General features: G+C 42.3%; 1 protein-coding gene across 2 annotated transcripts; it reads left to right on the top strand.

Annotated features, from left to right (window-relative positions):
- The first annotated feature begins 737 nt into the window (after positions 1-737).
- syt14b (synaptotagmin XIVb) lies at positions 738-22309 on the top strand. 2 transcript variants are annotated; one of them, XM_012879334.3, is made up of 10 exons: positions 972-1014; positions 4333-4380; positions 9483-9550; positions 12376-13363; positions 13554-13679; positions 15231-15490; positions 16889-17326; positions 17432-17612; positions 19512-19568; positions 21543-22309. In XM_012879334.3, the coding sequence occupies exons 4-10, from the start codon at positions 12427-12429 to the stop codon at positions 21857-21859; spliced, it is 2316 nt and encodes a 771-aa protein (XP_012734788.2). In that variant the 5' UTR covers positions 972-1014; positions 4333-4380; positions 9483-9550; positions 12376-12426; the 3' UTR covers positions 21860-22309. The 2 variants fall into 2 exon arrangements, with proteins under 2 accessions (XP_036003178.1, XP_012734788.2); XM_036147285.1 differs by lacking the exon at positions 12376-13363 and having other exon boundaries at positions 738-1014; positions 9404-9550.
- Positions 22310-24515: the final 2206 nt, after the last annotated feature.

The raw sequence follows: 24515 nt of genomic DNA on the forward strand, positions 1-24515 counted from the left end.
CTCCAATTGGCTGAATGAGTTCAGCAGATAGAAAATAACATTAAAATAACAAAGCCCGTGTACAAATAAGAAGTCTTACTTTTTTCTCTGTCTGGTGCATTTTTAGTTAAAACAAGTATGTTCTTTATTCACAAAGTTACTCGCTGTAGGTGGAGTAGCTGGACATTTTTATTCAAGTAAGAGTAGCGATACTTGGGTAATAATATGCCTCAAGTAAAAGTAAAAAAGTGCTGTGAAGTGAAACTACTTCCAAAAGTACATTTTGTTCAAAAAGTTACTCAAGTAAATGTAACCAGATAACTGTAACTACTACCAACTCTGTGACAGAAAACTACCACTGCACACCACCCTGAATACACCATCCATGATGTTAAACACGGTAATGGCAGCATCATGCTGGGGTGACTCTTTTTTTTCCCCTTTTTTTTTTCTTTTTTTACTGGAAAGCTGGTAAGAGTTGTCAGATGGAGCTAACTATCAGACAAACTGGTATTGGAAATGTGAAAACTTAAAATGGAGGAGAATAGTTGTGCAAGGCTGACATTGTGTGTATTAAATACAGAGCAATCCTGGAAGAAAACAAGCTAGAGGTTGCACTAAATCATTCAACCATTGAATCATTGAAATATTGATTTCAAACAGGCTGAAAAGTCCTTTTCAGCCTGTTTTCATTTGTAATAAACAAGATCCTCCTACTTCACAACAATGCACTGTTTTTGCTCTTTCACATTCAATTCTAAAGTTATTAGGAAGCATTTAGTCACAAAGTGACCAAATGAGAATAAGTTACGGGCTGTGTGCTTTTTTTTAGGCCACTGTGCATGCTATTTAAATATTCTAGTTTAAATGTTTGATATGGACATCTCAGAAGAACACGGCTCTTGTTCAATCTTTAATTGCTTATACAACTGTTACTCAGCCACGAGCACATGAATGACCTCCCTCCTCTGTCGCACCCCCTCCACCCAGCAGTTGGTTGGTAGAGTCCGGGACGGAGCAACATGGCGATTGACGGTAAGTCTGCCTCTCAGGTACCAGCCTCGCGTTAAACTTTACTCAGAACGGAACTAGAATCCGGCTCCGAGGACGACCGACGCCGCCGTTTCTGCGGCCGCTCTGGCTCTTGATCCACGCGGCGAGAGGCACCGCAGAGCCGGGGGGCTCGCGCGCGCGGGCGGCTTCTAGCAGCGCGGGACGGCTGATGCTGAGAGAGATGCGGACACTTTGATGATGCAGGACGGTTGTGGTCCGTTCGTGGGATGCTCACGTGAAGTGATGCGACATGTAAACAGAGACGAAGACAGCTCCGCGAGGGCTCTAGAGAGGCACCGTGGAAGATATTATTGGAAAACCTCAAGACACAACCACAAATAGCGAATCATTTATAGAGATATAAGCTGGTGTTAAAGAACGAAACCAGCTGCGGATGAATAAGAGAGGATGTTATCCAACAGGAAACAACGCTATAAGTATAATTGTGCCGTTCATAGTCCGTTTATCGAATAGTTTTAGTGTTTATAGTGAGTACAGGAGGTCTGTGTGCACTGAAATTCAGCGGCTGAGCGGTGTTAGAGTCACGTGTGGCCATACGTGCACCGTTGGATCCCTTTAACGAGGACCTGTCAGGATGTTAACAGGGGCGGTTCTTGAACGATCGGTGCCCTGGGTGAACTGGTGCCCTCGAATATGCGATTATTTTGAATTTCAAATTGAGGGGCTTAGCCCTAAGGTGGTTCTCAGACATTCTAGCTAAAAAAGTAACTTCACTCCACATGGAGTTCAGTGTGCTTGACAGCAAATGCGGCCTGATCTCCCTGTTCTCTGTAGCGATCGCAGGTCGCCTATAGAAGACGCTGACAACTCTCTATTTGTATTTGTTTAGGGAATAAATTAAGGATAAATATGTTTTTTTAGTGGATGGTTGCCAAGTGTTTGCCTTCCAATGCTGTAACCGCCTATGTGGTCAATATCATAAGGTGAAAGTGCATGTACACGAATTTAATCGCTGCAAAAACATTGCTTATGATCTCTAAGCTTGATGAATTGTAAATTAAGATGTATTCATAGTAGATATGAGGAACACCTAAACAAGTGTTGACCAAAGCTGTACACCTAATGCAAAGCTAATGTTGAGCAAAAACATTTAAAAGAGGGTTAAAAAAAAAGCGGAATGCAATGCAAAGAAACCTAAACTGGTCTGTTGCAATCTCGTATATCTGTTTTTTTTTTTGTTTTTTTTAAAAAAGAGGATTGGAATACTCAAATACAGCAAAAGAGAAAAGAGAGCCTCAACTCTGATTCAAGACATACTCACAGCTAGACAGAAAAAGTTCTGACCAGGATGGGTATAACTCAGGAGGTCTTAGAAATTGGTACTTTTTGACATGGGATTTGCTTGATTTTACTGTAGCAAAACAACTATTTAAAATTCATAGCACTAGCCAAAAAAAAAGAGAAATCTCAAATGAAACAGACTAAAATATTATTGGTTCAAACCAATTACTGCATCATACACAATTAGTTTAATCTGTGTAGTTAAAGGAGCATTAGCTGGTAAAAGAAAAAGCAATAATTTTTATGGATTGGTACTGAAAGTAATGACATTACTTGATCTGTCCACAAGGGGTTAGTACTGGGGTAAGACCTGAAATTTGACTTCTGTTCCCCTTTTTTCGCTTTCAGTGGAGACATTTTAAATGCAAATATAAGAAGAGAAACAAAAATAAAAGTTTTTGTAAATACAGTATGATTTACAAAAGAGGAAGACATGGTTCCATTAGTGCAAATAGCCATGCTAACGGGCACTCTGAAGTGTTCATTACAGTGACAGCCTGGAGAAAGCAACTTGTCCCTGAGGTGACTGGTCTTTGCAACTAGGGTTCTGTAGCACTGACCTGGAAATCTGTGTACAGGATGTGTGGGGTCTGCAGAGTTTCTGTAGCACTGACCTAATTTTTCGTTGTAGTTTGGACCTGTACTATTTTGTGGATGAACCAAACCACACACACATGAACGAACACAGGACACACAAAATAATCACAGAGTAGAAGATGACCAGCAGCTCCTGTGGGAAGGTTGAACTTCTTTAGTTCAACCTGGAAGTACAACTTCACCTTTGTGAACTGGGTGGGCTTCGGGTGGAATAAGGCTTAGCTGAATTCCCCACAGACATCAGGGCTACTGGACTGTAGCCGTTTAACCCCCTGATGGAATGCTACAGGGAACAACACACAGCTCGAGAGACAAAAAGTAAAATTTTTAGTTTAAGCATCTTTAGGTAAAACAGTTTGACTCCCAGCAGATTTATAGTGAACTACCCTAATCAAAGAGGATAATAAATAAAAAATGCTGTTGGAAGTAAAAAAATACTTCCTGTGCACGTATGTCTGACTTTAAATGAGTCAGATTAGTAGCAGCAGGTGTAAAATTTGCTTCTGTTTGTTTTGTGACATGAAGTGCACAAGTTAACATATGTGTGGAACTCAGCTCAGGCAAGTATTTTTCATCAGTATGTTCCAATATTGATGAAACATACTGATAAAATCATGTTAGTAATGCTCTGAGAGAGATTTGTTTTGTCTTTCTCCCATTCAATTTTGGGTTCCATTACGCCTTCTTCTTCTTTCTACCTCTTCAACATGTACCATGGATTTGAGATGCACTCTTACTACTGCGTCTCGTAAAATATCACAGCTTAGTGTTGTTGATTTCGAGGAGCTCCCATTCAGATACGACAATCAGCCTTAAAAAAAATCTCAGACTTGCCGAGCAGAAAGTCCAACTTTTAGGGGCCCATTCCAGGTCAGAGCCTCTGAGTTCTGACTGCAGCTGGAAGGGAGGATAAGCTAGAGGTCAAACAATGTATGTCACAAGGCTAAATTCAAAGAAAGTCAATTTTTGAGCATTATTTACCTTTAACCACATATTGCCGATTGCTGTTTAAATACAAGGTAAAAAAGCATTAGAACTTTTTTTCTATACGGTGTCACATGGTCACTACTGAAACACAATGGTTAATGATGTCCTAGTTGCATCCGAGGACCTCTTTTTAACGGATAGTTCAAACAAACCCATATTTTAAATAGAATTACTTTTAACTTGCTAAAACGTATTTATGCTGGGTAGCATATTAAGTAAGTTACATTGCTTTAGGCGTCTTGATGTCAAAGATAAGTACAATACTTTGTACAAAAGAACTTCTAATACTGTTTTGGAAATGACGTGATTTAAAAAAAAAATATATATATATATTTTACTACAGAAAAAAGTAAACGTTTTCACAGTCTATTGCATAATCCGGTTTTTTATCTTCTTTCTCTCTGTGTCTTCCAGGAGGGGGGAGAAACTGTGGTGCTCATGAGCTCATCTGTGCGAGACGAGGTAGGACGGCGTCTTCAAAAACATACCGTCTCCCAAGCCTTCGTGTCCTTGTTTTATGCCACATTGGACTGAAAATAAATGTATATTGTCTGTACAGTCTCCGGAATACAGTGTTTTCTGTGAATTATGTATGCCGTATCAAGTTTTGGTCTGCCTCAGCGAAAGAAGGCAGCTGTGTGTGCATGATTTATTCAGCGTGTAGGTTTTTGTTTCGTTCCAGGGGTCCATGTGTAAGCAACGCTTCCATATTGGTTCGGTTTTCTAAAACGGCCTCGGAAGTGCGCCGTCGTCTGCGCCGAGAGCTTGAAAATGTGTTCAATTTTACTCGAACTGTACAGAAACCTGACAGATTAATTACTTTCCCTTGTTTTCATTTTGGTTGAGACAAGCTCATATTTCCCCGAGGGCATTATTCATTTCAGAATGCTTCGGTGGCCGCGTTTCCTCGTTTGTTGGACAGCTTGCAGGAGTCATTAGCCGGGAAAGCAAGCTGATTGAATCCTGGGGCTCACCTCGGAGTTTTGAGTTCAACCTCAGTTCACAGATCAATTTTCCTAGGTTTTCCTTGTTTACTTTGTCAAGTCAAAAAAAAAAAAAAAAAAAAAAACCTCATGCAGGAAGGAGGGGGAAGTGGAGCATCACCTCTACTGGCAACAGAAATGTTGAGGATCATATAAACTCCTCTGCTTTCAAGTGTACATTGATGAGGGCATCAGGTTTCTCCCCTGGGCCTCTGAATTATTCAACCGCTGTTAAAATTTACAGAGCACAGGGATGTATGAAGCGTCATCAAATCCCTTTAGAGCACTGCCATAAGCTGGTCGTTTTTTAGCAGACCGTTGATGTACCCGCAGCTGCAGAGGTCACCCTGGCTCAATCAGCAGTGAGAGTGGACGGATAAACCCGAAAACCACTGGATCGGATTAGGTGCGAGGGATTCATTACACGTTTGGTTACTTCAGAGCCGGACAACTTTGTGTTTTCCTCCTCTCTGGTCATTTACAATCTCTATCCGGATCATGAGACGATTTCGGTGAAACAGAAGGTAAGGCCGTGTTGCTTTATTGTCTATCTGTGTTGCCATTCTTGAGGATTGAGCATTGATGCAGTGCCACTTGTTAAAGCCGCGGCAGTTTCTTTCCTGTTGCTATGGTGAGGCAAATCTGTCCATACCAACTTCACTTCGCTTCAGTAGGACATAAGAAAGATCGCAGATCTTACTTGTGTGCTCATCGAATTTCTATGTTGACCAAGCTTAGTAAGTTATTATGATCAGCAACACTGGGGACGCAATACAGCATTTTAAATGCTTAAAATGCTGCATTTCATATGTTTTGGATGTTCTATTTTGAAGTAATATGTATTCCTAGTTTTAAATTAAACATGTTATTTGACTTATTTGGTACATTTTCAACAAATGCGGTAAAATGTTCGTTAACTGAGATGCACGCATTTACCACAAGCCACAAAACTCTGGTTGAGAGGAGGGAGCAATTTTGAAGAAGACTTCCAATTAAAAGCTTAAACAATTCTGACAGAAATGATGCTGTTGGTGACAATCAAAGCTTTAGTTACATATGATTAATTAATTACACCGGACAAACATACAATATTAGAGGTAAGGAAAATACATCAGGTTTTAAGGCACCAAACAAAAACTTTGACTTTGAGGAAAATGTGCTATTTACACAATAAAACTTAGAATCTTTGGGGTTCTAAGTGTGTTGTTGAGATCCCTTGTTTTTCACCTCTCTGCTCTCTTTCGTTACTTTTCTTGGTCGAGATATACCTTCATAATGTTCCACCACACATTTGCCAGGACAGTTCTGCTAATAAGATTGATATTTTAAATCAATCTCACTAAATCATGTCCCAGATGCTTCTTGTAAGAAGAACTACTACATTTTATTAGAAGAACAGGCATCGTTCCTTACAATGTATGCGTTTAAAGGCATACTATGCAACATTTTTCAGTTAATTAATGTGTTCCATACCGTTTTGGATGATTAAATGAGTCATTTCAGGTCGAACAAAGGTTTTCTCGGCCGCCCTGGTGGTCTGTGGGGGAAATACCGCACTTGCAAGAGCTCACGGCCCATACACACAGAAGTCTCGCTTTACGGCGAGAACTCCATGTGTTTTTGCCCTGCCATTCACTATATGCACACGCGAAAGCAAGAACAAAGAACCGCGTGTTAACGTCAAATAAACATGCAAGCATATCGAGTTTTGTTATTATTATTATTATTATTATTTTTTTATATTTTTTTATGTTGGCGAGACGCTACCACGGCGAGGCGGCGGCTGCGGCTTGGCGAGGCGGTGGCGGTACCGTCTCGCCAACATAAAATAATAATAATAATAATAATAATAATAATAATAATAATAATAAAACTGGCGAGGCGGCGGCCGCGGCTTGGCGAGGCGGTGGCGGTAGCGTCTCACCAACATAAAATAATAATAATAATAATAATAATAATAATAATAATAATAATAATAATAAAACTGGCGAGGCGGCGGCGGCTTGGCGAGGCGGCGGCGGTAGCGTCTCTCCAACATAGAAAAAAAATAAAAATAAATAATAATAATAATAATAATAAAACTGGCGAGGCGGCCGCGGCTTGGCGAGGCAGCCGCGGCTTGGCGAGGCAGCCGCGGCGGCTCCGGCTTGGCGAGGCGGCGGCGGTAGCGTCTCGCAAACATAAAATAATAATAATAATAATAATAATAAAAACTGGCGAGGCGGCCGCCGCCTCGCCAAGATAGCGCTGCGGGAAGCCTGATTTTCATAAATTTCACTTTGTTAGTCATTGTTTGTAATGCCGTTTTTTCCACTTTTCATTGCGTTCGCCTGTCTGCTAAGCTCAAAACAACCGCGCCTGGCTTGACGGAGAAACCAGAACAGCTGAGCATCTTTACGACAGTGCACTTTTACTTTCGCCCTCTGGGGGGAGCCTCGCTGGAAAATCAACCCCGGTTGCATAGTATACCTTTAAAGTGACTGGGTGGGATAGCAAGGCCTCCACAAAGACAGGTGCAAAACATGCGTTTCGTGTTCATACTTCAGAGGCGTTTTAGAAATGGACCCGAGCGGGATTTTCGTTTAGCGAGATCCGTTATGGAAACCCTAACAGGATTTTGCTGGAAAGAAATGAGAAGGCACAAGCAGAGCCGAAAGAAATGTGTGCAAAGTTATTGCCAGGCATTTTAACTTAAGACATAAAACAAACCATACAGCTCACTACATGTTCCTGTATTGTGCAAAACTATAGACAGAGCATGGTGATAGCTCAACGGCACCAAGTTGTAATAGGCGGAGGATGGCAGTAGGGAGTATATTAGGGGTCTTCCTTTCCACAACGAAGCATACCACCAAGCATCATTCTCCCAAGGACAAATTACGTCACATTTTCCATTCATGCGTGTTGGGTTTGCAACACTCCCTGTCCACCTTACATTCTCCTTATCTAAAATTAACAGAAATTAAATCATTTCAGACATCTATAATACCAATCGATAGGTGCGTTGTCAGATTAAATGTTAAATAAGCTTGCCATAATTGCATGCTGCTCATAGACAGCTTCTTGTGATAGTGCACCAGACGAGCAGCTGCTGTAACTACACGGCATTATGCGGATGGTTTATTTAGCTTTTGAAAATGCAGAAGCGCAAACACTAAATAAAAGCAAGCGCCTTGTCAATGACAGGTCTGGATCATCTTTGGGGGTCAGTTAGCCCCTTGGCTAATTTGTTGGTCCTTTCACAACCACACGTAGCCCTTTTGTTCCTTCCTATTTCACTTTTTGCAGACGTAAATATCCCTTTCTCTACTCAGACCTTTAGAGCATTGCGCACAAGTTTATTTCTGTTGTAAATCATGGAAACCAATCATCACAAAATGCTCCAAATGCAGATTTAATATAATTGTATGTTATTAACTGAAGATTGTATGTTACACAACATTCCGTTTTGGGCGATTTCCTCGGTATGAAAGTTCTTGCGGTGATTGATATTTTTTGCGGATGAAATAATCGAAACAGTATAAGAAGGCAAAAAAAAACAGCATTTAAGAGAAACAAAATCAGTTTCCTGAGTCGAAAAAAGGGAATAATGAAGAGCAAATATAAGTGAAGTACGGACTGAAATCTTGACTGCAGATGCACTGGCACCAATCAGCGAAAACTATTATGGAATAAAGCATTTTCAGCTAAGAAAATGGTAAAAAATAGCCCCATTACATTTAGGCATTTATCCAGCAGTCCTTCACTTCAGTTCCATACTTACCGTTTAAATCAATAAGCTCAAACTCTGACATATTTGCTCAACTTCATTTTTAAAATGTGCTCACATAGGTGTGAGCTACATATGAGCTACATAAAACATCTCTAATATAAAACATAAGGTTACCTGTTATAATGAATTTGGCCTAAATTTTTTTATTTTTTTTCTTAGCAGCTGCTCTTTGGGTTTAATAAATAGAAAAGCTCGTCGGCCTCCAGCTAATCTGTCTGTGTGGCAGTCTCCTAAATAACGGTCCAATCTGGTTCTCCAGGCTTTACTGAATCTACTTTTTCTGTTAGATACAGTTCCTTTGAGGCTCTAGTAAAAATAGCACAGGGCTGCCTGCTTGGTTACATGAAGTGTGGATGGCCTACATACACCGCAGCGGCTTATATCTGCCAGGGAAGTAAAAGGGAACAGTGGTTGTTTAAACTCCCAGCAGCCACTGCTCCCCCTATTGACTGGACATTTTAGGTTGATTTCGTTGTGACATGTCTGCTATTGATGTGAACTACTCTCACTGTGTGCGATATTTTACCTTACAGCAACGCTCTGTGTGCGTCCTTACTGCTCAGCTCTGAGAACATTTTTCCCCTCTGAAAAATGGTTTGAAATTCTTAGTGCTGTGTTGCATTTTTTTTCTAATGTTGTTTTTCTTGTCACTTTTTTTTTTTTTTTTTTGTCCTCCTCTTCCTCCCCCCCCTTCCCCTCCTCTTCCCCCATCTGCTATTCCTCTCCCCAGTTTCTCCTGAACTTCTGGGTGTTTTGTCTTCCATTGCAGCCTTCGTGGTGCTGATGGCTCTGTTTTTTCTTTACCTCAGCAACAAACTGTCTGTGCAGAGTCCTGACAATCTGTCGCATCTCAACGGACAAAAGAACCCCCACCAAGGTACCCGACGCATTTGCAAACTCACCACGTGTGCTGGAATGCTAGCAGAATAACATGATTATTGTCTGTCTTGGGCTTCTACATAGGCACACTGCAAGCTATTATAGCTCATAGCCATTGGAATGGTTTTGGCAGCAGTATAAATGCTCTGCTTGTGGCTTTTTATAGACGTTTTGCTGTAACAAAGACAAACAAGCTCTGATTAGATACCACTGCTTTTTGAAATTACTTTACAAAGTAATTTTGGTAATTTTGTCCTAAAATGAAAAGGAATTATTTATATCAGTAGTGTCACTACTAACGTAAAAGGTTTACTCGATTGTAGGATGAAAGTATGGATAATGTTGAACCTTGCATCATTTAACACTGTTTTAACAATGGTTTGTTGACTTAAGACCTTGTTTTTTTTATGGAAATTCTGTGACATAAAAATCTTTTTTTAAATTCAACCCTCTCTATTATTAACCTGACTCCGCCAGATGGATTTGCTCCGCATATCCATCTGGAAACCTTCCGTTGAAGTAATTTTGGGAAGGGGCGAAAATACTGGTTAGCTGATTGGCCTATGTTGGTGATAGACGGGCCAAATAAACCAATCAGATCAACGAAGCATATGACGTACTAACAGCGATGACGAAGACACAACCACAAGCTCTTGCCGAAACCAGCCGGGAGAAGAGCAAAAACATCTTTTCCTCTGAGAAAAGCCTCCAGAGCAGTGTTTTGCTCTTCTTTCAGTGAAGAAATACTCTGTAATTCCGATAAAACTTGCTCGATAGCCACGCTAACGCTAGTTTCATCGGCTGAAGCCGCCATGTTCTTTAGACTGAACTGTCGTGCTTCTCGTTGCGTTACACCTCAACCCGCCTCAAAGCCAACTCTGATTGGACGTTCGTTTGGTGAACGGCTCCAAATTTTCTTTAGCGGAAAGTAGCCAGACTGTTACGTCCCCAAAGTCTAGGGGTTCAGGGGCAGTAACATAAAAATGGGTCCAGAGAAAGTAGTATAATAAAAAGGAGTTTTATTACAAAAAAGAAGGGGTTTTAACAAACACAAAACAATACAACCCCATTTAACACAAAAGGTCTGATAATCTTAATAGTGCTTAGAGTAAAGTAAATTACTAAGGGTTTAACCAACTAAGAAGCACAACTAATTCAAAGGAGTCCAAAAACAATCCAAATCAAAAGACAACAAGGAGCACCAAACCCCCCCCCCCCCCCCACTAGCTTAGAGCTAGCAAACACAAACAGTCAGACTGCTTCAGCAGAGCACACAAAAGTTCCAAGAGGTCTGCAAAACAGTAGCAAACAAAAGGTTGGGGAACAGCTTTACAAAACCTCTTCCTACTAGCTGTCCCCCTGAAGGAATGATTTCCAGGCCTATTATACAGTTCAGGTGGGCCTCATCAGAGTCTGATTGGTTTTGCTGGTCCAATGGAGTGGCTGCTCTCCTGCAGCCTCCAGGCAGCCAATCAGCAAAGGTTTTCTTGCACAGCTGAACCTGCATGACAAAACAAAGGAGCCTGCACAGCCTCAAGAGGCCAGGGGCCGTAACACAGACTGATCTGCGAGAGAAACCTTGAAAGCTCGCGAGATCAGGATGGTCTCACGAGGCTACTCAATTATATGTAAGATAAAAACAAAAATGTCCCATACACCTAGCCAACATAATTATTTTAGTAGAAGTTATTTCTAATATTCTAATACAATATTCTGGACATTTGCTGATTTTATCTTTTAACCCAAGTCGTAGTTTGCACATTTTGGAAAGTAAAAAAAAAGACAGAGAATTGCACAAAATGAACATATATGAGAACGGTCCAAAAGCTTTTGACGTTTCCCAAGGCAAAACAAAGTCAGTCACCTACACCTGGACAGTAATGTTGCAAAAATGACACACTTATCCAACTCTCCGATTAGAATACCAGACATGAGTTGGTCAGGACGGACGCTCAGAGATCAGCAGTGGCACTGCCAGGGCCGCGGGAATTTCCAACACGGCCTGGTTGCGTTCAGCGCGTGACAAAAATCTCCAGTATTCTCCGAAAGCGTAAACGAAGGAGACAACAGCCTTTTCTTTCCAATAAAATGTCAAAGCCAAGGTAAATTGCCCTTAAAACCTCGTAAGGTAAAGTGTTTTTGTCTCATCAAACCAAAGGTGAGCCTCTGAGACACAATTCCAAACGGTGTGTTTGCCATAAAAGCAACACCAGACGTCAGAAAGAGAAGACCACGCCCACAGTGGAGCATGGCGGCGGCAGCATCATGCTGCGGGCTTATTGCTGGTCAGGGTTTGTCAGTCCTGAACCTTTTAGTGTCTGCTAGCAAGGTGAAGACGAAGACAGACTTCACTTGTCGTACACACCAAAATAAACGAAAGCCTGGCCTCACATGAAGAAAATTAAAGTTTACCGGACGGGGCCCGGTTTGAAGACAAGAAATGTCCGTGCAGTCTCATAGAATTGGAGACCAATGCTTCAGCAGATCGTTTAGTTTAAGGGGTTGCACGCCTACACAACAAGGGTGGTGCAGCTGCTTTATTCTTTTAATCGTAATCCCCTTGATTAAGTGATTTGTCCAATTAAAAGGGGAAAATATTTTTGAAATTATGGGGTTTGTTTTTTGTGGTAATATCATGTAAACCTGGTTTTTCAGGGAGTGTAAAGTCAGCATAAAGGCGAACACGGGGAATTTCAGTTTCACAACTGAGCAGCAGACATGTACCCAGCGTATGCTAACGTCTATTATCAACAAGCTGGTGCGTGCATGTACATACTGTGATGATGGCGCTGCCCCCTGCTAACCACCACATGTCTGTGTCAGTGCTTCTGATGAGGTAATCTAGCGGTCGGGCGCGTGACCCAATCCCCCGACATGGCCTTCTTCAAGAGCTTCCAGCCGACCCTGCCGTCTGTCAACATTTCTTCCATCCTGGACTCAGTCACCAGCCGTGTGGACGACCTGGCCAACGCGGTCAGCGACGCCACATATGCCGTCAGCGACCAGCTCACGGAGCAGGTCACGACTATCATCAACAAGGTGCAGGAGGAGGAGGAGGGGGACAACAACAGGGGCCAGGATGCGGCTCAGGCCTCCGGCTCACAAGAAGGACGGGCCGGTGCCAAAGGCATGTGGCCGAGAAACTCCGACGCCGGCCAGGCCGGCTCGAGAAATAACCAAAGCAGCGACGCGACGGAGGGACAGCACTCTCAGAGTCAACTGGAGTGGGAATGGAGGGATGGATGCTGGCGAGTTAAAAAGACAGAAGCCGAGTTGGCAGAGGAAGAGAGGAGGAAGGAGGAGGAACGGGAGATACAGGAAAGGAGAGAGCAGAGAAGAAAGGAGAGGCGAGAGAGGCAGCTGGAGAGAGAAGCCGAAGCCAAGAGGAACAGAGGGGAATCCAACGAAGGGGGGAAGGAAGAGGAAGACGAAACCTCTGGAAGGACAGACGACGCAGACGGACATTTGTCCTTCACAAACGAGAGCGAGGACCAGATGTCTGCGCGGGAGAAAAGTCATGACGGTGACAAAATGTCTCGTTTAGCTGACAGTGAAACGGACATAAAGACGTCCAAACAGGAGGAGGAGATAAAAGACGGAGAGGCCAAAGATCAGACAGAGGATGGGCAGGAGAGAGAGGCAGACAACGAGGAAGAGGATGAGCCGTCCGGAGCTTCCTCTAAAGCAAAAAAGAGGAAGTCGGATAAGAAAAAAGGCAAAGAGAGTTCAAAGAAAGCCGAGGCAGATGTAGATGTGGAGAAAAAGAAAGACAAAGGCAAGAAAAGCAAGAAGAAAAGGAAAGGAAAGCAAGGTCAGAGCGTGCTGCTTCTGCGTGAACACCGGATCTTCGGATCTCCTCCTTTCCCAGTTTCTACTCTGGACCTTTTTCTGAGTGTTGTCTGCCAGTTTCAGCTTCTGCATCTCCTTCTTGACTCTTCAAATATCATCGGTAATAAGATAAATGCAACCGTTGAACTAAAGCGTCCATATGTCCTGTACAGATGGGGTCCTATCAAACAGCGAAGACGAGAAAAGCCCGGAGGGGGTGACCCAGCAGAACGTAACGTGTGCGTGGAGCAAAGCCAGCGAGCAGGGAGGGTACAGCAGCGAGGCCTCCAGTGAACAGGGTGAGAGTGCACAGATGGTCCTTATACTCTGCTTATATAAAATCCTGTTTAACCAGTGACTTCAGAGGAACGTCTATTTCAATTCTAAAGCTGGAATTAGGCCCATTAATTTGAGACACGAGGAAGAGATTACATAATAGGATCAAAACTTAGAAAATGCAAACTGTAAATATAGTTTAGCACAGTTGTGCCATTGTGTAAGTACTGTTACAGTAAATTTTACTTTACATTTACACACAATAAATGCTTACCTCCTGTATAAGTAGATTTAGAGAGATTTTGCAGGCAACATTAAGCCCTAGGGTGACTTTTTTGCCAGTTTAGGATCATGTTGCCAAAGATTAGCTTTATTTTAATTTTTTATAGTCCTTGAATCTGAATGTAAAACAACATTTTTATTGCAGGACAGAAATTATTGTTCAAAATCTTTATACTAAACAAGGTTGGTAAGTTGAGGCCCAATTGTTGGAGCGGGGATTTGCGTGCCAGGAAGGCTGCGAGTTCACAGGTTCGAATCCCACAGACTGCCCCTCTGGGTCCTTGAGCAAGACCCTTAGGCCCTGAATGCTCGCCAGGCGCTGAACAGTGGCAAAGAAAAGAGGATGAGTTAAATGTGGAGGATAAACTTAATTGGAATGTTTATCACAATGACAAATGACGATAATTATTATGACTAGGTAATTTAAGATATAAAATTTAATTTGAACTAAAGGTAAATCTACCAATTTGTTATAATTTGTGTGAATTTCTCCAATGTGAAATCAATAAAGCCTATCTTATCTTATCTTAATGCTAAGCTGAACCAAATGGTACACGGGTGGATGATAAAAACATCTAATTATCGGCAGGTAGTGATCAGAGAAAATTGCATGAAAACATTCTTTTTTTTTTTTTTTTTTTTTCTTTTTTTTTTAAGGATAACTAAAATAATTTAGAGTAAACAACAAATGTGTTTCTTTTCAAAATCCAAAAAATAAATAAATAAAATAATCTCACACATTTTGAAGCTTTACAAATGTAGTTTTCCTTTACTTTTTGGTACTTTTTGGTACCCAGTGATTACAAAAGTAATCACTGGGTTCAAAAGAAGAGCTTTATAAAATAGCTCAATCAACAATGAGATACACAATCATTAAAGTAATTAGCTATGTGTGTCTGAGGCTGGTGGCAAGTCAGAAAATCTTGCGCGCTTGTCGGGAAGCAGCATAAGCTGGAGTGAATTAAAACAGCTGGTAGGAACTCTGTGGGCAAAAATGGTGACTTTAATTTAAGGTTTGGGCTGCACAGCTGCCTCGCAGCACAAAGGTTCAGGGTTCAAATCCATGTGGGCCTCCAGCAAAGAGTTTGCATGTTTTCTCTGGGTACTCCGGCTTTTTCCCCCACAGTCCAGAAACATGACAATAGATGGATGAGTTTTAGTTCTGGAAGCAACAGCCATAAAGTCCAAAGGATACCAGCAAATCCCTGCAGAGCACAATAAGTCTCCAATAGTCTCGCACATCACTTATGTGTCCCATTTTTTTTTTTTTTTTGTCTTTTCTGTGACCTCAGCTGCCAGCATTCAGAGGATAAAGAAAGATTCCTCCCTAACTGAGCTCCAGCCTCCCCCGTACCAGCACGTGAGCTCGGGGACGCACAAGTCCTCTCGCTCCTGCGCGGAGCGAGGGGTCAGGAGGCCGCCGTCCCCACAGCCCTCCGACAGCCCCCGCTGCTCCAGCGAGGCCAGCATGGAGCAGGACACCGAGAGCTACCTCAACAAAGGCTGCGAGGAGGACATTCCCAGTGACAGCACTGCTGTTCTGAGCCCGGAGGTTTGTTAAACCCTTTAGATGCTTTGACATCATATAGTTTTCAGAAAGTACCACACGGAACAGTGCGGACCATTATACATCGCCATATTATGTCAGTACTTTATGATGCCTTGCAGAAAAAGCTTTTTGTTGCCTTACAACCAAACACAATATATTTTTGCATGTGACACAGAGTAGTCCATAATGCAACAAGGTTTTGAATTCTTTAACAAACACAAATTGGAAAATCCAATTCTTCATACTTTTAAGAACCACCTTTCTCTACACATGGTGCTGCCCGTCCCAACCAGCTTTCAGCGCAGAGAGACTGAAGTCTTTCCAAAATAGCTCAAGCTCAGTCAAACTGGATGCCAAGTGTCTGCGAGCGCCAGTTTTCCCGTCCTAGAGTTAGATCTGGGCTTTGACTGGGCCATTAACTAATGAAAAGCTATAAAATAAACCATTCAGTTGTGGCGCTGGTTGCATGTTTTAGTTCCATCCTGCTGGAACATGAACCGTCACCCATGTCGCATGTCTTTTACAACCTCAAACAGGTTTTCCTCCAGGATTGCTCGGTATTTAGCGCTGTCCTTCTTGCAATCAACAATAGCTCCCCTGCATGTTGCCATTTCACCGTGGGGAGGGTTTGCGCATATGGTGTTTTTGCATGCAAGCCAAAGGTTCAACGCAGCTTTCATTGGATCAGAGCACCTCCTTCCACGTTTGCAGTGCAACAAATTGCATACAGAACTACTTTTTTTTTTCTAACTACAGCTTTTCTCTTCCATAATGGTCAGACTTGTGGAGCGCAGAACTAATAGATCTCCTCTGATATTCTCCCACCTGAGCTACAAATCTCTGCAGCTCCTCCGGCGTTACTATCGTCCTCTTGGCTGCTTCTAGGATTAAAACAGTTTTTGCTCCGTCAGTTTAAACAAAGTCAGACATGTTGGTGGGTTTGCAGTTTTTTTGGTAGGTGCCATATTTATTTTCCATGTTAGTATGACTCATTGAACTGTGCTCCATGTTCAAAGCTTGGGCATAAACAGAATTGCTCATAAATAAGCTCAAGGTAATTAGTTGCACTGTATTTTATTAAGGGGTATGCAAGTAAACGGGGCTGATTATGCTTATGCCAAATGCGTGTAATTCTTTTGAGATATTTATTTAGAAAAAGTAAAAAAAAAACAAAAAACTATGTATAATTTTTCTTCCACTTCACAATTCTGTGCTAATTTGTGTTAGCATAAATATGGACTATGAAAGATTAGACCCATTTACTGTTGCATGAATGTAGGACTTAAAGTAAAAATAATGCTCTTTTTTTTATTAAAGTGGTCATCTTTGGCAAAAAAAAAAGAAAAAAAGAAATTGCTTTCCAAATCAAAGCTAGCATGCAAATGAAAGACCTCTGTTCAGGACGGCTCCGGCCTCCAGCTTCCCTCGGCCTACGAGCCGGAGCCGCTGGCGCAGTACGGCACGCTGGACGTCGCCTTCGAATACGACTCCGCCGAGCAGTGGCTGGCCGTCACGGTGACGGCGGCCACCGACATCCCCGCCCTCAAGCAGACGGGCAACATCGCGTGGCAGGTCCACCTGGTCCTGCTGCCCACCAAGAAGCAGCGGGCCAAGACGGGCGTGCAGAAGGGCCCGTGTCCCGTCTTCACAGAGACGTTCAAGTTCTCCCGGGTGGAGCAGGAGGCCCTGGGGGACTACGCCGTGCGTTTCCGCCTGTACAGCATCAGGCGGATGAAGAAGGAGAAGGTCCTGGGGGAGAAGGTGTTCTACCTGACTAAGCTGAACTTGCAGGGGAAGATCGCTCTCCCCGTCACCCTGGAGCCTGGCTCTGAACTTACGGTGAGAACACCTCGTGCGTTCCCCCCCCCCCCATTTCCTCTGTGCTGAGTTCACATGAAGCAGCAGTACTTTTTTTCTTTTTTTTTTCTTCCTCTCTCATGTCAGGGTTGTGGCTCCCTTGTGAGTGTGTCTCGCAGCGCAGGTGCTCTGTCCTACCGCTCCACCGAAGACTCATCGCTGCCAGAGATCCTCCTGGGTCTCATCTATAACTCTGCCACGGGACAGCTTTCTGCTGAGGTCATACAAGGGAGTCACTTCAAAACTACGGCGTCCGAGAAACCCGTCAGTAAGTGCTGCGGCTGTGTGGGGGGGAAGCCCTCCTCTCTTGGATTTTGTTCCAACTTGCTGTCAATTTTCAATTATTCCTATTTCCTACTTCCTAAGTCATTTCTTGGATGGCTATTTATTTATTTTTTCAGTAAAGATATGATGAAGTGGTTACCTGACTCCGCCAGATAGATTTGCTCCGCATATCCATCTGGAAACCTTCCGTTGAAGTAATTTTGGGAAGGGGCGAAAATACTGGTTAGCTGATTGGCCTATGTTGGTGATAGACGGGCCAAATGAACCAATCAGATTCGTCGTCGCTCTGTTACGAGCGACGACGAAAACACAACCACAAGCCAAGCTACTCTTGCTGCTGCAGGTAAAGGCTCGTTAGCTCAGCAAAGAAATACTCTGTAATTCCGATAAAACTTGCTCGATAGCCACGCTAACGCTAGTTTTATCGGCTGAAACCGCCATGTTGTTTAGACTGAACTGACGCGCTTCCCGTTGCGTCACACCTCAACCCGCCTCAAAGCCAACGCTGATTGGACGTTCGTTTGGTGAACGGCTCCAAATTTTTCATTATGATTTTATATCACTTTCCTCTGTGTAATTTGTGTTGTTTCTTTTAATTATGACGACTGCTTTTACCATTTATTGTTTTTACATGTACAGTGACCTTGAGTGTTTTGAAAGGCGCTTGAAATAAAATGTATTATTATTATTATTATTAAATTTTCTTTAACGGAGAGTAGCCAGACTGATCTGCGAGTGAAACCTTGAAAGCTCGCGAGATCAGGATGGTCTCACGAGGCTAATGAAGTAGTGCTACTCTTGGGTTACTCTACTCTCCATATTATTAAAATATTATGGAATAACTGACAAAACATCTGCGACACAGATTTTTAGCATAACTTTTTTGCTGTCGCTGCAATGAATGCATCAAATTAGCTGCTGTCTGCTGCAAGGAGGAGGAGGAAAAACTGACCTGCAAATGTAGAAAACGTCAGAAAACTACAAACTTAACTCTTGGGTTACTCTACTCTCCATAATATTAAAATTTTATGGAATAATAAACTTAACTCTTGGGTTACTCTACTCTCCATAATATTAAAATATTATGGAATAACTGACAAAACATCTGCGACACAGATTTTTAGCATACATTTTGTGCTGTCGCTGCAATATACGCATCAAATTAGCTGCTGTCTGCTGCAAGGAGGAGGAGGAAAAACTGACCTGCAAATGTAGAAAACGTCAGAAATCTACGAACTTAAATTGAAATTTCATTCTAACTCTACTTGTGGTCGTTTAGGGAGGTCCACCTCATCCTTTCCAACGTTTTTACAGATATTTTGTATGGCGTCGTCTCTCCCCCCCCGCAGAATTATTGACTCCTTGATTGAAAATGGCGTTTGGCAAACAAGTTTTAACCTTCCAGCTGGAAAAGTAGAATTGCTTTTCAAATTTAAAGGGCTCGTTCATTTGATGTTAACCCCCTTTGGGAATGTTTGGGGTGTGCTGGAGAAGAGTTTGGGCAGAGGTCCAACTCTCCCGTCATCTCTACAAGATCGCTGCCGGCATAAAACGAATCCAACCCTGGACGAAAATAGATGCAGGGAAAACAGCGAAGATGTGCCGTGATCAAAGCTAAATATGAGCGTGTGTGTGTGTGTGTGTTTGGGGTGATTTTCGGGGACGGGCTGTGTGTTTGTCTCGGGGAAGCAGTTGGGCAATACTCCCAAGCAGGATTCAACAATGTACCTCTGAATGAAGCCTTTCAAAATGCCAAACAATCAGTTACACACGTGCAAGTTGCAGATCTAGGTCTTCTTTCTTGCGAACATCAGATCCATTAAGCTTTCTGTCTTTCTTCTTTCCCCATCTTCTGTGTGCCGTGGTGTGCGTCCGCTTTCAGACGGTCTGTTTTGTTGTGTGAAGCACTTCGTAGGGGGACAGCTGTATATCATGAGAGGTAAGGCAACGCTCACCTTCTGGTAACCAGGGACTTTGAACTGTACTTGTTTTAGGGGTGTTTAGACTTACAGCTAAAAAAAATATAGCCTGTGAGAATCTAGAAGCTCATCTGTCAGACGTTTTGGCTCCAAGTCAATATCGAGTCTTTAAACAGAAAAAAAAAAAAAAACATTTTTGGTTTCCTGCCCTCAGTCATTTGCTCACCTAGATAAAAAAAAAAAAGCCAATCATCGCTAAATTATTCTTTCAGTGTTTGTAATATGACTGAATTTAAAATATCAGTTTATATTTTTTTCGTTTTTACAGTTATTTTTCACATTTGTTGACAACTGGTTTTAATTGTCAAAGCCCACTGTAACATGTTAAAATTTAAAATTGATGGTAACACTTTACAATAAGGTACACAGAATTTGATTAACTACAAACGAACGCCTTGTAAACTAATCATGTACTAATTGGTAGTTACCAGTACTTAGTGGTGACCACACAGCCAAGGCTTATTAGGGGGCTACTGGTTAGTTACCTGGGAGACAAAGATGAACTAATCAGTAACTAATGGGTAGTTAACCAGTACTTACGGGGGAACAAACCGCCCAGCCTTATTAAGTAACTACTGGTTTGTTACCAAAGAATGTGGGTTCTGAATAAACCCTGCACCAGTGAGGTCACAGCTCATAATTGTTAAAAACCTGTTTTCTAGTGATTACTGGTTTTATTGTATTCTCTCGTTTGTAAACCTATTGATGAAAGACATTAGCAATTTTAGTTTGTTGTACTGCTGTCATCTTAACTATGTCTGACTATCACTTACTGAGTACCAAATCATTGCCTGGCCATAATTTTGTCAACTTCATGTAGTGAAGCATCATACCAAATACTTACTGAGGAACCAATCAGTGCCTGACTATTGCCCAATATCAACCAATACCTTTTTGATCTCTTAAACATAAAATATATTGTTAACTAAGCTGTTAGATACAATATCTATGATGTAGTACTGGTTAATAAGGCTGGGCTGTGTGTTCCCCAGTAAGTACTGGTTAGCTACCCATTAAAGTAGTTCTCAGGGCATTCCCTAGTAGTTATTACAATAAGGTGCCCAAAATTTGAAAGTGTTACCAAATTAAAATTTTAAGACAATGGTAAATGTAAATCTGATCGAGAAACACAAAAACGTGACATTAGTTACTCATTTAGCATAAGTATGTAGAAGTTAAAAGACACAGACTATTTAAATTGATGCTGTGTTGTTAAAAAGTGTTCGTTTTATCACTCTTGAATGTTTCAGATGATTAAACACATAATGGCAGCGAGAGATAAATTGTGGAAACACAAAGGGCTTTAAAAGACGCCTTAAACTATTATTTGGACAAAGCTATCCAAACTAAGCAGGCACAAACAACCCCCCCCCCCTTGTTGTTTCATGAATTTTCTGTGATTGACTAAATTTTTTTTTTTTTTTTTTGGCTGGTTTAAATCAATTTCAATACCCGGGTCTGATTGCTGCCAAACCTGTAGAATCACAAAAATCACTTAGAACCTGCCTGACAACATGAAATAGGTTAAAGTTTTGTCAAGAAGCAACATATCATGCCTCAATCTAGTTAAAATCAAGAATGTGACTGATTAAAAATAATTGCACAAATGCATTGACTTTTGACTTTTTTTATTTGAAAAACAAATAGAAGAAATCTACAATGTAACAAAATAAAGATACTTTTTTCACAGCACTCTATATTGGAAAACCGTAATGTTGTGGGTTAGGGTTATCATTTATTAAGGAAAATAAATACATTCATACACTTAAATGACTGAAAACCATGTTTTTAGTAAATTAGAAGACTGGAAATACAGGTGTATATTTTTTAGGATAAATGCAAAATAAACCAAAGGTCTTTTTTTTTTTAAATGCCTGTTGCAGTGACCATTTTTAACCACACGGTGGCACTCCACCCACGTTCTCTGCTTTCAGACACCTACGTCAAGCTGACCATGCTGGACTCCAAGGGCAAGGAGATGTCCAAGCGCAAGACGGCCATGTGCCGCGGCCAGCCCAACCCCACCTACAAGGAGACGTTCGTCTTCCAGGTGGCGCTCTTCCAGCTCTCCGAGGTGTCGCTGGTGGTGTCCGTCTTCTGCAGGAGAAGCAGCATGAAGCCCCGGGAGAGGCTGGGCTGGGTCTCCTTGGGCCACAGCAGCACCACCGAGGAGCAGCAGGCCCACTGGACGGAGATGAGAGAGGCGGAGGGGCAGCAGGTCTGCCACTGGCACACTCTCACAGACACTTAGGGGACGCCGAGTAAAGACTGGAGCAAAAGTAACGAGCATTCAAAGCTGCGGAGGAGCAGGAAGCACCTTCTGAGGTGAAGTGGGTTGTGCATTCGGGCGTGAGGGTCCTCACTGCCAGACTGCATGGATACCCTTTAACCAGCCAGGCTGGCTTTGAGCAAAGGACACACTGTTAAACGCTGACACTGTAATGACTGAGAGCTCGGAAGACGATTGGTTTTATACCGAGAGATTATTTTTCACAGTGAAACCTGCATGCATGCACACACACCCGCCAGGGCCAACGTGAGAAGCGCTTCCCAGAGACAGCTCCAGCCTTTGGATCCCGGGGCCAAACGAGTTTGGTTTCAGGGCCGCCGGGCTCCTTTCCGATTCTTTCCGGGCTTCAGCCATCACCAGCATACCAGACATTTCTCTGCCACTGACAAAAAAAAAAAAAAAAAAAAAAAAGAGGATGCAATGAGTGGACTGTTACAAGACTTCCTGCAACATGCTGCAGCTATATATGCTTACAAGCTGTTCTTCTTACAATCTGTTTACATGCACACAGGCGTTATGCAAGATAAAGCTGTAGGTTTTCTCCTTTTTTATGTTTTTTTTTTGTTGTTGTTGGAAAAGTGTCTTTCATGATTTCTACAACAATCAAACTTTGTTCTTCATATCGCGGTCTTGCGTATATAACTCTGAACCCTCTATGCATTGAATACCGCTATAAACTGGAAGAAGTTCTTCTTCCCCGGGCCCCCCTTGTGCCCCCCTTGGGCCCCCCCTGAGCCTTTTACAGTAGTAGACACAGCTCTGCATGCCGTCTGCAATACAGACTTGGCCCCGTTTTCACCGTTCAGCCTTCTGCGACAGCTCTGCCATGTCCGTTCATGTAGAAACACGGCGCATCCCGCCGGGCCGAGCAGGGATATGCAACTGACTGCACGGTCCAACTAAAACCCCGAGCGTCTGCCGGGGCCGATGGCAGCCTGGGCTGGGCCTGCTGAGTCTGGAGTGGGGTGGGGAGGGGAGGACAAAAAGACTGTTAAAGACAGATGGATCATTTTTATTTTGTTTCAGCAGAATTGGAAATGTGATGTTTCATAAAAGGTTCAATAAATACCAAAAGAAATACATAGCTCTGAGGAATGGTGTTTAGTTGTACCTGGAAGTGAGAACGCTGATGTGCGTGAGAGCAGATGTGAGTCAGACAAAAAAACAAAAACAAAAAAAAAACGTGCCCTGAAGACGCCACGGTCACACCCATGTCTCCATGCTCTGCAGACATTGTGGGGTGCAGGCTCCTCAAAATGTTGCATTGTGTGATATCAGTTTAATAAAGCTGGGCCTTGTTAACGGGTGCTGAGCTTCACCCCCTCGTCCTCAGAGTTCTGCTGCAGAGGGAAGACGGTCCTGCAGAATTAATTCCTATCAACTGGAGGGGTAGAGGGTATTTCAAATGATAATCACTTCCAGATCTCCTTTTGTTTGTGGAGATCAACCTCCTAAGTGTAAAATAACCATCTCACTGCTTTCCTCGTGGCGTCCTCAGAAGCTTCGATCGGCTATTTCAAAGATGAATCATCTCACGCTTAAAACTTTCCCAAAAACTAGGAGTGCCAGTGCTTTGTTAGGCATCCAAACCAGCTCATGCTGAAGCCCATGGTCCAGCTTAAAGGGTGTGCAAATTTACTGAGGGTTCAGTCAGAAATGAGTGACAAAAAACTAAAAACAAATAAAGTTTGAGGTTCCTAATCAAAAAGGGGAATTAAAACATGTTTTCAAACTCAGGTTACTTCTTTCCTACCTTAACCAGACAGAAAATTGTTAAAAACCTTTAGCATTTATATATATAAACTGCAACTGAGAGACCCTTTTAATATTTTAGGACGCAGTCAGTGAAGCCTTTTGTAATCTCCAAATGTGTTCATTAAATTTCCCCCCTAATTGAACTTTCAATTATTTTGGTATATTTTTATCCATTTTTATGGGTTTTATAAAATAGACCAAAACAAAGCAGCACAAAATTGTGTAGTAAGAAAATAACAAAATGGTTTCCTACAATTTTTTACAAGAGTAAATAAAAATAAAAAAATCCTCAAGTGTTGTTTGTGTTGGACCACTTTTACTCTGACACAAAATAAAATCCAGTGTTTCCAGCAGACAACAGAAGTCACTTAATTGGTATATTTTAATTTACTCTGAACGCAGCAGTTCAATGAGGGTTTGTTAGAGAACATCAGCAACCAAACAAGATCATGAAGCCCAAGAAACACACTGGAGCCATCGGGGAAAAATTTTATAATTATAAAATATTTAACTTTCGGTCATCTCACACGGTACACTTTAATCCACCATCTGAACACGGAGCAGCTGCAAACGCAGCCGTCTGCCTAAACAGACATGTTGGGAAAGAAAGCGCATTAATCGGAGAAACAGCTGTTACGGCTGACTCAGAACCGTGACCAGTGAGGGGGTGGAAGCAAAAGGATCTCAACTTTTATATTAACTTAAAGTAAACCCCAAAAAAGTATCTTAGTTAGAAAACGTTGCATGGAAAGAACCGACAACTGCTGTGCCGAGCAGTGGGATTCTGAGACAGACGCGATCTGAAGCCACTGGAAGGGTGAACTGCAGGAGCTCATTTACTGGGAACACGGGGCCCAGGAGA

The sequence above is a fragment of the Fundulus heteroclitus genome, chromosome 15 (genome assembly GCF_011125445.2).
Source record: "Fundulus heteroclitus isolate FHET01 chromosome 15, MU-UCD_Fhet_4.1, whole genome shotgun sequence".
In the NCBI taxonomy this organism is placed as follows: Eukaryota; Metazoa; Chordata; class Actinopteri; order Cyprinodontiformes; family Fundulidae; genus Fundulus; species Fundulus heteroclitus.

Coding starts and splice junctions, on each gene's coding strand:
- syt14b (XM_012879334.3), top strand. CDS start 12,427: ATGGCCTTCTTCAAGAGCTTCCAGCCGACCCTGCCGTCTGTCAACATT. Junction 15,491..16,888: donor CTGCTGTTCTGAGCCCGGAG/GTTTGTTAAACC, acceptor ACCTCTGTTCAG/GACGGCTCCGGCCTCCAGCT. Junction 17,327..17,431: donor AGCCTGGCTCTGAACTTACG/GTGAGAACACCT, acceptor CTCTCATGTCAG/GGTTGTGGCTCCCTTGTGAG.